The sequence below is a fragment of the Pediculus humanus genome, genomic scaffold (assembly GCF_000006295.1).
Source record: "Pediculus humanus corporis 1103172108315 genomic scaffold, whole genome shotgun sequence".
NCBI classification, from domain to species: Eukaryota; Metazoa; Arthropoda; class Insecta; order Psocodea; family Pediculidae; genus Pediculus; species Pediculus humanus.
In genome coordinates, this window is record NW_002987884.1 from 830,782 (window position 1) to 844,714 (window position 13,933).

At 36.0% G+C, this 13,933-nt stretch overlaps 2 protein-coding genes across 2 annotated transcripts; both read right to left on the minus strand.

The window, feature by feature from the left end:
• Positions 1-2,494: 2,494 nt before the first annotated feature.
• On the minus strand, positions 2,495-3,901 carry Phum_PHUM596840 (uncharacterized protein; the record flags this gene model as incomplete). Its single annotated transcript, XM_002432631.1, has 3 exons — positions 2,495-2,561; positions 3,042-3,297; positions 3,754-3,901. 3 exons carry the CDS (start codon positions 3,899-3,901, stop codon positions 2,495-2,497), a joined length of 471 nt encoding a protein of 156 aa, XP_002432676.1.
• A 160-nt stretch (positions 3,902-4,061) lies between these two features.
• Phum_PHUM596850 (pdz domain containing guanine nucleotide exchange factor, pdz-gef, putative) lies at positions 4,062-8,760 on the minus strand (the record flags this gene model as incomplete). The annotated part of the gene is made up of 15 exons (XM_002432632.1): positions 4,062-4,304; positions 4,396-4,557; positions 4,651-4,835; positions 4,961-5,132; positions 5,217-5,528; positions 5,621-5,855; positions 5,951-6,123; positions 6,229-6,406; positions 6,498-6,789; positions 6,875-7,034; positions 7,123-7,260; positions 7,369-7,653; positions 7,753-7,978; positions 8,072-8,367; positions 8,464-8,760. 15 exons carry the CDS (start codon positions 8,758-8,760, stop codon positions 4,062-4,064), a joined length of 3,354 nt encoding a protein of 1,117 aa, XP_002432677.1.
• Positions 8,761-13,933: the final 5,173 nt, after the last annotated feature.

Sequence of the window (13,933 nt, forward strand, 5' to 3'; positions counted from 1 at the left end):
AAATCCGCGTCGCCATTTTTCAAAAGCGCGTTCACGTATCGTTATGACGTCACTAAAAAATAAAATCATTTCTTTCGAGTGTTTGAATTATCTTTGTTCTGCGATGACGTCACATAATAAAATTTACATTTTCGACGCGTTTTTTTTCTTCGTACAAAGTAAATATTACGTCATTGATTTTAGACGTCATTTAAAAAAAAATTTAAAGAAACGGGAAAGAAAAATAAAGTTATTAATAATAATAATAATAATAATTAAATGCAGCATTCGTCGTCGGTTGAAAGCTTTTGAAACGGTATTAAAAAAAAAAAAATTTCGAGGGGAATTTTTTTGGCGCTAAATTTAAATTTAAATTTAAATATTAAATCCCCATTTATAAACCCTTTTTACACATTCACAGTCTATATATATATATATATATATATATATATATATATTTATAACCCTTTCCACATAAAAAAAAAAAAATTCGTGCACAAGAATTTTAAATTTCATTTAACACCCTGTACAATAAATTCAAATACTACCAAAATAATAATAATAATAATAATAATAATAATAATAATAATAATAATAATAATAATAATAATAATAATTATATGGCACGTAATCTAGGCGAAACCTTTCATTTTTTTTTCCCTTTCAACGTTTTTAAATCTCCCGCCAAAAAATTTTCACTCCCTGCCACGTTAAAAATAATCAACCCCCTGCGAAAGTTTTGAAAATATTAATTCGTACATATTCACAACATTTAAATCACAATATTCACAGCAATCAAACTAAAAATTTAAAAAAAATAAAATTTTTTTTTCCAAATCTGAGCGTAAGCCTTAAATAATAATAATAATGAAATAATAATAATAATAAATAAATAAATAAATAAATAAAAACTTTCATTGACGAAGAATGCGGCAGCCATTTTGTATGCAGTGCATTTAAAAAAAAAAAAATTCAAAGCGATATAATATAATACTTCGGAGGCGGTCATAAACGCTAAATTTGAAGTACGTTAATAAATAAATAAATAAAATTTTGTACTCTTATGTGTATACATACACGTATAGCAAATAATAATAATAATAAAAGCATGGCACCATATCTAAAACCATGCGCGAACGATTTGAATTTTTCTTTCTTTTTTTTTCTTTCCTCCATCTTTACACATTGTTACCCGTGTGTTGTATATAGTATAAGTGGAAAATTTGGAAAATTGGGAGGAAAGCTTCGTGTATGTTTCTCTCTCTCTCTCTCTCTCTTACTCTCTCACTCTCACTCTTTATACACACATTCACGTTCAAAATGTACAAAATATTATTTATATATATGTGTATGTATATATATATAAAAGTGCCCACCATCTTCTTCCGGATCCGTGTGGTAATACCCTATAACTCCTTCGTGGGAATGAGCTCGGCCCAATTTGTGAAGCCTAGCCACCTGGGCGGCCACACTATATGCAGGAGGGTGCCGTGCACGGGGAGGAGGTGGCGGCATCATTCCGACACCTGGCAAAATCACAATTTAAAAGAAAAAAAAAAAATTTCAATTTCTTTTTAATTTTTTCTAAATATTATTATTATTAAATTAGTGATTTATTTTTTTAAATAATAATAATAATGATGGTTATGATGACAAGATCCCGTGACCCCTTGGGTTAATAAATCAATCAATTACTGCATGAATGTGAGATTAAACACTGTGTGTTGTGTTGTGTGTGTGTGGGTATGTATGTGTTTGTGTGAGGGGAGGGGAGGGAGAGGGAGGAGCAACGAAATAAATTTACTTCGATGGAGTTTCCAATCCTCCCCTCCCCACCACTCGAAATGACAATGACCCGTGATGATAGTTCTAACAGAGTTAATCGAAGGAGAAATAAAAAGACATGGGGGTGTGTTTTCCTTTTTGTATTATTTTCGTCTGCTACAACGTTGTGTTTATAATGTTGGTAATAGTGGTGGTGGTGGTGCCTTTTGTTAATTCTTATTTTTAAGCAATCGAAACCTTTCGCGCTCGTGCCGAAAGCCAATAAAACTAATTTAATTAAAAAACTTTTTGCTGCTTGCATGCTATGAAGTGAGTGAGTGAGTTATGTTGGTACCTCTGATTTAAAGCAAACTACTTACTATTCTACATAATTACAATTAAGTGGTGTTAATTTTTTTTTTTCAACTCTCATTCCCCCTTACCCAACAAATAATTCATTCGTTATCACTCTCAAACCTATTACGTCCCACTTACACGCGCACACACCCATATGAATTTACATATATATTTGTACAAAATGAATGAATGAAAAAGAAAAAACGAGAGAGGCGTGAGAATGTATTACTTATATATGTATATAGATAAAATATTTACCGTTTATGGGAAGTACAGGTACACCAATACCATTCGCAAAAGATCTGGCAAGACGATATTCCACAGAGCCTAAATTTATAACAAGAATATATATATATATAATAATGATGATGATTATTATGATTTAATCGTCGTCTTAGACTTTACCTTCGGGTAAAGCTAAACCTAACGTTTCCCCCCCTTTTCCTCTTACTACTACCGTCCTAACATTAATTAACGGTCAATAATAATAATAATAATAATAAATCCTGCCAAAACGTTTTCTTCTTCTTTTTCTATCTCTCTCTCTCTCTCTCTCTCTCTCTCTCACACACACACACACACATCCCTCTTCGTTTCGCAATCAAAGAATGATTTTCCCCGATTCTTTGCGCATGCATGATATCCCCACCCGAACCGTTTAATGTTTACATACATCACTTAAGAAACCAATTTAAAATAATAATAATAATAATAATAATAATAATAATAATCATAACCAAAGCGCACTCAGCCGTCAATTTGGCTATTGTAAAAAAAAATTATTAACTACACAGCTAAAAGGAGAGAGATGGACACCCAAAAGCCACGCATGAGACAGCCATATTTTTCTCCCCTCCCCCTCCGGCAATGTAAGCACGCTACTGCTGCTACGCGAGGGCATGATACGAGAACCGGGGGGAGGGGAAAACGGGGGTACTGACGAGGGCGGTATAAGCCAGCCAAATGCAGCGAGAAAAAATATGCAAAAATATGATTCGAAAAATAAATAAATAATAATAATAATGATGATAATGGGAAAAAAAAAAAAAAAAACAAAAAACAAAAACATACCTGGCTGCAACGCGGAATGTCTTCTTGTCTGTAACGGAGAATAACCACCGTGTTGAACTTCTATTGAGCTTCCAGAATGTGAATCTAACTGTGTCGAATGTCCGGAGTCACTGGACGTCACTGAACCTGACAAAAGATTCATTATAGTACACTTAACACGTTCCATTCATTTTCAAGTGAGTGTAACACCGCACACGTAATGTTTATAATCGCGTGAAAAGAGTATTGCGTGCGTGCGTGTGTGTGTGAGAGAAAAAAATAGATAGATAGATAGAGAGAAAGCGAATGAGAAATGAAAGAGAGAGAGAGAGAAAAAAAGTGCAAAGGTATGAATATATGAAATCGATGATCGATAATTAATAAATGTGTTGATGATTGTGACGTCATGAATTTGTTTTTTTTTTTTTTTTTTTAATTGTCTGCGATTTAATAAATTGAACGTTTCGTATACGTGATAATAATAATAATAATAACAATAAAATTTTCCGACGTCAGAAAGGAAAAAGAGGAGAGAAAAATAATAACAATAATAATAATAATAATAATAATTTTTTTGAGTGTGTGTGTGTGTGTGCAACATACCCGACGTAACTGTTTTCCTCAACGGCAAATTACTCAAAGAGGTGACAGAACTGCTTTCTGCAGATAAATGAACAGGTAGCGGTAGTGTGGGGGTGTCAGAATGTGAACGTTCATGCATAGCACGCCCTCCGTGTCCAACATTGGACATTCCTGTAAATGATTATGAGCGTTCGTTAATAATATGTCCATTTTTTCTTTTTTCTTTTTTTTTTTTTGTTAATTGCACCGTTGGTGCTGTTAATGATGGTGGTGGTGGTGGTAATGGTGGTCGTCGTGGTGGTCATTAAATTGATGATTTACTGAAAATGTTAGTCTGAATCGAAATTTTTTTTTTTTTTTCTACATTTCCCCGCTGTCATCTTACCTACGACGACGGAGCCCATTCTCCTGTGTGAACTCGGACTGGGACTCGGTGATAGTGTCGGATGATGTAGTGCCAAACCGGAGAGCGGAATTTGCGGAACTGGATGACGAGGACAGTGAGGTCTCGTTTTGTTCGATTCACTTAAAGCTAACATTTTTCTGACAGCCTGCGGCGACGCGGTTCCAAACTGTTTAAAAAAAAAAACAAAAAAACAAATTATCCGTCGACTCTACTTCTCACAGAAGGTAGTAGTCATGACACGCGTCTAGTGCACCTACCTTGGGCACTCCTTTTTTCCCTTCGCTTGTACTACTCGCCGAACTCGTCGTCGAAAGTGTCGGACTAGGATGTCTCTTTCTCACGGGTGCCGAATTCGGTGCGCTACCCGCAGGTTCGCATTCGAGCGACAGCTGATGAAGTTTTTCTTCGTCCGTCGTTACCTGTTCAGACGAGAGGCCAATCGTGACGTATTAACCACGTGGGAAAACGAAATACAAAAACAAAAGAGGAAAAAAAAATTCGTCTCACGTTACCTTCATGTTGTTCAAATAAGCTTTGACTCTTCTAACCATTTGAGCCTCTTCGAACATTTTCTTCGGATTGGGAGCTGCTGTCGATTTTTTCCTTCTTTTAACCGTCGCCGAATTCGCTTGCGGAGGACCCGAACCCGTCGTCATTTGATTGAGTGCAAACATAGCGCTGGAAGGAGGTTGACCACCTGACCGCAAAAAAAAAAAAAAAAACAAAATCAAATCAATATCGAATCCCCTCCCCCGAGTAGAGAGCGACGATGACGTCATTCGAATAATAATAATAAATCAATCATTCATTACGTCATCCTACCTAATTCCAACATGGTTAACAAATCATATGGCGATGAACACATATTCGTCAATTGCCGAACTTCTTTGGCAATCATTCTCAACTTTTCGAAATTAATCAAACCCTCGACCCGTGAATCGTTTCCCAAATGTATAAAAGTCAAATCTTTTTTAACGACCGGATAAAATGGAATCTAAAAAAAAGAAAGAGAGAGTGAGAGAGAGAAAAATATAAATTTTCCATTTTCTTCATTCGCTTTTCATTTTCTTTTACTTACAATGGGGGGCTGAGACACTTCCGAACTTATAAGTTGACGATATTTGCTCATGTTTCTCGAGGGATCCATCAAATCTTGCAAATCGCTAAACAACCTCTGATATTTCGACGGAAGTTTTTCCCAGGATCCCCTCAATCGTGTCACGGCTCGGTGACCGAGTCCCGAGACTATAGCAAACATGGAATTGAAATTTTTACACTCCTTGCACTGTCTCGCAACTTTTATGAATTGTTTTATTATCTTCGATCGTCTCATTATGTTACTCTCCGAACAAACTTCCGTCACGACCCAAAACATTTCACGATTTACGAGCTGAAAAAATCAAAAAAAAATCGTAAACGAGTCGTCGTCGTTTTTTTTTTTTTTTTATTGGCGACAAACGTGCGTTTGGCGACAAAGTTTACCTCGGCAAATTGCGTCAACATGGGCACACCGTATCTGCTTTTCAATTGAAACAAATCGTCGACATATTCCGTGCTTTCGATTTGTCGAAATATCGAAAAATCCTGGAGCGTCAACTGTATCGCAACTTCTATGGCGTTGAGTTGTAAAAAATGAACGTGGGATTCCCGTATTAATTCCGGAGCCATTTCATCCGCGACCAACGTTTCCGACACTCCGTTCGTTTTCAAATAATACCTGTAAACAAACGACAATCGATCAGTTTCCTTTTTCCGACGGCAGAGAGAGAGAGAGAGAGAGAAAACAACAGCGCCACATTTTCCTTTACGTACCTACTACTCAAACCGATTCTTTCGGCTAAATTTTGTAATTGATCGGGAAGCCTTCTCTGTTTTATTATGCCACCCTCGGCGACGGAAACTTCGCACAGCGAAAATCTCGAACTTGGATCCGTTATACCGAATTCTTGAAGGGCAAGCATGACGACTTCGTGAGCAGTCGTTTCCTGATATAATGATATAAGATAGAATGAGAGAGAGAGAGAGATAGAGAGAGAGGATACATTACGAGATTTAATTCGTTTTAACCCCTCCCCCCCTACACTACTTACCTTATGCACTAATAAATATTTACAAGTTTGATCGGGCTTATAAACTTTGAGTACGTGTTCCGGATAATCAACTGCTCTATCATCGTACAAATTATACAAATCCTGATTGCTTTGACTGTGATATAAAGTCGTTTCAGTACAACTAGAATCTACGACGCTTTCATCCGAAGCGCTTTCACTGCAAAATTAAAACCGGAAACGTTATTCCTCGTCGTCGTCGTCGTCGTCGTCGTAAAAAAAAAAAAACAAAATGGCGGAACAAAACTCACTTGATGGTGTTCTTTGGTAATATGTTCATTTTCATCAATGCTTTTTGCAATCGTTTCTTGGGTCCCAACGTCATGAAACTTTTATGCGTTTTGTCTTTGAGCGGACTCGCCGACACCAAAGTCGTCGACGTCGTCGTCGTCGTCGTTTCCCCGCCGTTATTTTGACCGTCTCGGGGATCTCCCGACGTCGAGTGTCTCGCTCTCGGATCCGTTTGTAATTTTGCTATTTCCGATATTTTTCTACCTCTCGGCCTTGGCGAATTGTCCGGAGTCGACAACATTTCCTTAAAAGCTGTTGGAAAATCAAATTTCAATAAATTAAAGTCTTCCCTTCCAATCATCCCTTCTTCCCCTTGCTCCCCTTTCATCCCACTAACCTAATAGATTAGATTTGACAGTGATGCTTAAGTGTGTAGTTCCACGTAGTATTTCCATGGCTCGAACGTGCGTCACGTGTTCGAAACTTTGACCGTTAACTTCTAATATTTGATCACCACGTTTTAATCCGACTTGTTCGGCTTTGGATTTTTTTTCGACCTGCGTAAAAAAAAAAAAAAAACGATTACAATCATCATCATCATCATCGTAATCATCATTATTATTATGAACAAACGGAGTCACTCACTTTTGATATGAATATTGCAAAACCCTTTTCGTAACCCCCTAAAATACTAAAATTGAGTGCTTGATCCCTGCACGGACGTGCCAGAGTGACGTTTCGTATTCTAGCTTTTGCAGCGCAAGCAATGTTCAATAGTCTCAACTAAAAAACAAATCCCAAAATAATATTAATAATAATAATAATAATCCGCAAACGGGAAGGAGGTGGGAAGGAAGGAAAAAAGGAATGAATTTTTCCCCCATTACCTACCTGTCCCTGCATTTTTTCACGTTCTAAACCCGCTTCGAACGTTTCTAAAAATTCCATCATTGCCGGATCCGTTTCGAAATCCGTGAAATGATTGTTGACCCATAGCAAAACGACTCTGGTAACTCGGTCTCTCACGGATGATTCTCCGAACCATTCCAACAATTGTTGGGCGACGTCTATCGAACTGTCAATAAAAGTCCTGTGAGTTAATAAAAAATCTTCCACGTACGTCGGATCGATTGAATTTTCTTCCACGAGTTGAAGCATCAAACGTTCGGGAGTTCCCTGGGGAGAGAGATAAAAAAAAATATTACTCGGAGGGGAAAAAAAAAAAAAAAAAAAAAGGAGTCGGAAGTCGGTCGGAATTCGATTCGTTTCCATTACCCTTATAACAATGTGTCCTCTTCTCGAGGGCACTTCCGTTCCTCCTCTTTGTTCAGTAACCATGACTAGTCGTCCATTTTCCTCGTGTCTCCTCGTGTTTTCCTCTCCCTGATGCTGTATTCTATAGTAGTCCGTTTGAGTTATGCACACGAATTGACAATCGTCGCATTTCGTTCTCATGACTCCTCTGTGATATAATTTTTCCATCGTGGGTAAAATTCCAAAACTGAAATACGTCAAAAAAAATCAAAAAAAATTTTTCTCGTTAACTTTTCTTCTCCCCTCCCCTCCCCTCCCTCCATTGATAAAAAAAACTTACCTGTCGCCCAATCCGAGCTGTTCGAGTTCACCGTTCGAATGTTCGACTTCGACGTGACCGTTTATGAGTACGCTCCACGAATCCAATTCTTCTCCGTCGTTCATGACGACCGTGTTGGCTTTTTCCACCACGGCAAAAACCATGACGGCACAAAGTGCTCTCCTAACGGCTAACGTCATGTTCGTGAACGCTTTTAAATGCTGCGTTAATTCGAGTAATATTTCAATATCTTGATCCGTACGTTCGGACGGATCTTTTTCTAAACATTCTCTCACGTGATCCCGAACGGTTAAACTCTGCCAGGGGAGAAAGAATCAAATATTAATAATAATAATAATAATAATAAAACCAATAGGATTTCTACAAGTTTAAAATTTTTGTGAATTACTCACGTCGATGCTTTCGGCGAGATCTTCCTCGTCGCTGTCGACAATGGATTCTACCAATCCGGACAAATCAACTTCGTCTGCTTCGAGTGAGGATTGTACGGAAGTCATTGTGTCCGAGCCGCTGTATGCCGAACTTGTATCGGAAGAATGACTGCTCCTATTACTCTTTTGATATAATTCTGGTCTGTTTTGACTGAAATTCTCGTCGAAGACGAGGTTGACTCCCCGATCCATGTTAAAACGACGACTTTGCTGTATCGTCTGTCCCTCCGGATAATCGATCTGGAAAAAAAAATTCATTTCATTATTATTATTATTTTTTTTTTTTTTTACAAAAACAAAATCGAATCATAACTTATGGTCTCACGCGAACAATCAACTCGAGCGCGAGAAATGATCAAAGAGAAATTGGGGGAGGGGAAAAGAAAAGAAGGGGGGAAAATTTTTACGTAAGCACACGAGGGAAATAAGCCGAGGAGAAGAAGAAAAACAACCATTTCCGGAAGGAAAACGGTTAAAAGTTTCCCATTTTTGTAAAACGAAAGAATCCTCCGCCATCTTGTTTTTTTTTCTATAAGAGAACATCATCAATTCGAAAAATCGCCATTTTTCATTTTTAAAAAAATTTATCAATTTCATTTTTTTTCAACAACTTGCACAGTTTTCCTTCCGGAAAAGGAAGTTCACCCTTTTCTTACGTCATCATTTTCCTTACGTAACTTTTTTTTTTTTTTTTTTTTTTTTTTCTATAAAAAAAGAAAAAGATGAGGAAGTGGAAGCAGTGACGAAATATGTAATTCCGCCGCCATTTTTTTTTTGCTCATCAAATTGCCATTTGCCTTTTTCATCTTAACCCTTTCATACTCCCTCCCCCCGCTATCTCTCTCTCACTCTCTCTTTCTTTCTACTCTTCCCATCTTTCCCGTTCTTTAAAATTAACATCATTTTTGTAAAATAATAATAATGATAATAATAATAATAATTAACGTCGGTTGCGAACCTTGTAAATTTTTTTAATTAACGGGAGAAGAAAAAAAAAAAAAAACAAAACTCGTACATCGAATATCGATTTCGAATATTTTCAACAAAAAAAAAAAAAATCTTTTTCCTTTCGTCGAACCTTTTTGTTGAACCTTTTCACCACCACCCACGCACACACACCGACACGTTTTCCGCGTTTCATATTAATTACACGAACGTGGGAATAAGACAACGAAACCGGGATTTAAAAAAAAGGGAAGAAGGTAAGAAAAAAAAAATATAATAAAAGGTTGGTTTATTAATGACGTCATCAACTTTAACCAACAACTTACTTTTTTTTTTCATATATAATACGAACGGACACCGCGAACGCTTTCTTCCCCTTTTCTTCCCGTCTCTTGTGTTTTTCAGGTACGCGTTCGACGACTCGCGAATCCGACTTGATAATCTTTCCAATGTTTCATTTTATAATACGAATTCGAAATACGTGCGTTGACGTTCGAAATGAATGACGTTCGTTTGACGATTTTACACGATTCAACGATATTATGACGTCACGAACGTATTTTTTCTTTTCTTTATCGGTTAGGTTTTTAATTATCAAAGTTGTTCAACCGACAAAACGAGCGTTATAATAATAATAATAATAATAATAATAATAATAATAATATTAACGCCTACGACGAAAGAACCCTTTTCGTTTTAAAACAAAACCACCGTTCGGTTATTATTACGATTCTTCTTCCACTTTTTTTTTTTTTTTTTTTAAAATTTTCTTCTGCTTCCGACGGAAAAATAATAATAATAATAATATAATGTAATTCACGGTTCGAATGAGGAAAAAAAAAAAAATTAATTGTAGAAAGAAAATTTTTTTTTTTTTTTTTATGTTAAGAGGATGCAGAATTATTTTTTAAAAGCTTTTCCTTCCTTCCTTCCTTCCTTCCACGTCGGTTTTCCTCTTAAACTCCTCCCCCTTCCTTCCTCTTTTTCTTCCTCCCCCCAAAAAAAATAGAAAATTTCTTTTACATTCATTCATTCAAAACATGATCATCACAACAAGAAAGAGAAAGAAATAAAAGCAAAAAGGAAAAATAAAAGAGAGAAAGAGAGAGAAACGATCGTGATAATAATAATAATAATAATAATAATAGTAATAATAATAAAACACGTCGCGCGTTTACGACATAAAAATTACGCAATAATTTATTTGTGACGTCACATCAACAATACACAATAATAATTCTTACTTTTTTTTTCTTTCTTTCTACCTCTCTTTCTTTCTCTCTTTCTCTCTCTCTCACACACACGTTTTCGCACTTCCTCTTTCATCAATAGGGGAAACGACGTGCGTTACCGAATGTCGTTTCGATTGAATCGATTCGATATATCGAATGAATTATTATTATTATTTTTTTTTCGCAATCGATGTGATATTTTAAAAAATAAATAAAATAAATATAAGTAGTAAGTAAGAAAGACAGAAAAGCGGGATGGATGACGCGCGGGAAAAACAAGAAACGCAAAAAGAAAAAAAAAACAAACTCGAAACCGGAAAATTTTTTTCCCCACTTTTTTCTTCTTCCACGTTCAAAAAAAAAAAAAATTTATTTCATTCTTTCATATATATATATATATACATGTTTACCTTTTCTCATATTTCTTTCTTTCTTTTTTTTCTATCGTTTTTTCGTCAGCACTTTTTTTTCTATTCAAGACCCGGATGAGAAAACGAATAAAGGAAGAGGAAGGGAAAGAGAATAGGGCGGGGAAAGGGGGGGGGAGAAAAGAGAAGAGTAAAAAATGAAATTGACGTATCCTTTTTTTCCTGCGGTCTACGAGTGAGAGAGAGAGAGAGAGAGAGAGAGAACAAAAACTTTCAGATATCGTGAGATGCGAATCCCTGTGCGTGTGCGTTCCCCTCCCCTCCCTTCCACCCCCTTCAGCAATTTCTCGATGTAACGAATTCGCAATAAAATAAACATTAATAACAATAATAATAATATCGTTCAATCATTTTTCATTTTCTTTTTCCCCAAAGTTTTTTTTGAAAATTTTCCAGTGTCGACGACGTCACTTTCCAACTTTTTTTCCCCCCCCCGTTTCCATTTCCATTGACACGCTACGTCGATTTCCTACCTTTATCTTTTTTTGTTTTACCCTCCCCCACTCCCGCTACCCCTCCCCTCTTTTCTTCTTACGAAAAACCGCGGAGGATTTTTGCAAATATTTTCCCGTCGGATGTGAAAACTTTGCAACGGGAAAACTTTTTACAAATAATTTTTATTTTTTCCTTTCCCCGATTCGAATTTTAGATTTTTTTTTCTCTCTCCTGGGGAAAAAAAAAAATTCTCACCGAAGCATTTGAAAATAAACTCTCCCGCCGAAACGCCCCCCACGCCCCGCCCCCTCCCCGAAACTTTTCTCCTTCTTCTTCTCCTTCATTTTTATTTTTTAAATGAATTTTTTTTTAAACCGAATCGTTTCCGATTTTTTTTTCATTTTTTTTTGTCATTGGAGTGACTAACAATATCGTCGAATAGCAGACGATAAGAATGAATGACTCAGTTGGTCTTCTCATATCGCTTTAATAATGACTGGAGCCTTTACTCGTCATAAAAAAAAAATGTCTACCAACTTACGTTACAAAAAAAAAAAAAAAAAAAAAAAAAAAAAAAAAAAATTATTTAAAAATGTTAAACGATACGATACGGGGAGGTTTCATACGTTTAATACGAAATTCGATTAGTAATATTTTTTAATTACGTCATCACCACCGCCATTTTGTATTTTTGCAAGATCGAAAGCAGAAGCAACAACAGCAGAAGAAATTTTAAAAACAAAACAAAAGTAAAATCGTATACCGTCCGTCCGTCCGTCCGTCGGAATCATTTCCATTTAATTCAAATTCATTCAATCATTTCCCCCGCCCCCCTCGCCCGTACGTCATGTATACGATGATCATTAATTAACCTAAAACTGTCCTCTCTCTCTCTTTATCTGTGTGTGCAACCCCGACGTTTTCCGTTTCCGGTTGAATATATTTGGTAATGGTAAGACGACAACAAACAACAACAAACAACTTGGAGATGATTTAATAATAATAATAATAATTTAATTACCTCGAACCAAGAATCCGCAGCGAAACCCGACCAAGACAATGAAACGAAACGTTCTCTTCGTCTCCTACAAATACTTCCGGCATTTTTCCTCAAAAATTGAGGGGGCAAATACCTGAATTTTAACATTTTCCTTCCTTACTCCTTCTTCACAACTTTTCCGAAACGAAATAATAATAATAATAATAATTTAATAAACCGTACGAAAAATTCAACAACAACAACATACACAAAATTGTTTTTCTTTTTCTTTCTTTTCTTCTTCTTTCTCTCGTTCATTTAACAAATTTTTATTTCGTGGCGACGGCAACGACGACGACGACGACGACGACATAAACGAACAACAGCACGTGACAACAACAACAACAACAACAACAAAAACAACTTTAACCACTTGTAAACATAAAACAATTCATTTAAACGTTCGCGATTTTAAGGCAATTTTTTTTTTTTTTTTTTTGTTGCAAAAATCGGCCGTGACGACGGCGATGGCGACGATGGCGACGATGGCGACGGCGGTGACGACGACGTCCGTCCGTCCGTTTAAATGATACTAAAACACTGTCTCTCACTCTTTCTTACAAGACGACAACAACAACAACAAAAACTAAACAACGCCAAGAATTGTTTTTTTTTTTTTTAATCGCTTTTGGATTACCATAACTGATAATTATGTCCGGATGTTGAGGAATAAAATGATGATGATGATTTTTGTTTGTTTGTTTGTTTGTTGTGACGGTATTCGTCACTCAAAATGAACACAAATTCTACGTCATCATTCATTTCATTAATATTCCTAACATTTATTATTATTATTTAAAATTTTTCCGAGTGAGTGAGAGCCAGAAAAATCATTTCAATTCCATGTTTGCTAGTCGGCTGAACAAATCGCGTTCAGTACGTTTTAATTCGAATTTTTTTTTTTCGGTGAATGTATGCGCGGCGTACAATTACTGTAATAACAGTACTCGTGCCTATTAAACGATTAATTTTTTCATCATCATTATCATCGTGTCGTGTCGGGTCGAATATTTTAAAAGCAGAAGACGGATTTAAAAAAAAAAAAAAAAAAAAAAAAAAAAAAACAAATTTTTTACACAGTTTGATTTCATCCTATGTAGATCGAAAATTCTTCGTCGTGTATTATTATTATTATTACACGTGAATTCCGGAAGTGGTAAGTGGAGAGCGGAAATCGAAACTCGAAGGCAATTTTTATAAGTAAAATTATTTTATTCGGTTACATTTTTTTTTTTTAAATCTAATTTTAAAGTTTAAATTGACGCCATTTTATTAAGGCCACGATGAATTTGTCGCAGGGTTAGTCAAACATTAACGTATCGTACGTGATGGAAAATTCGGAAAGCGTTCGA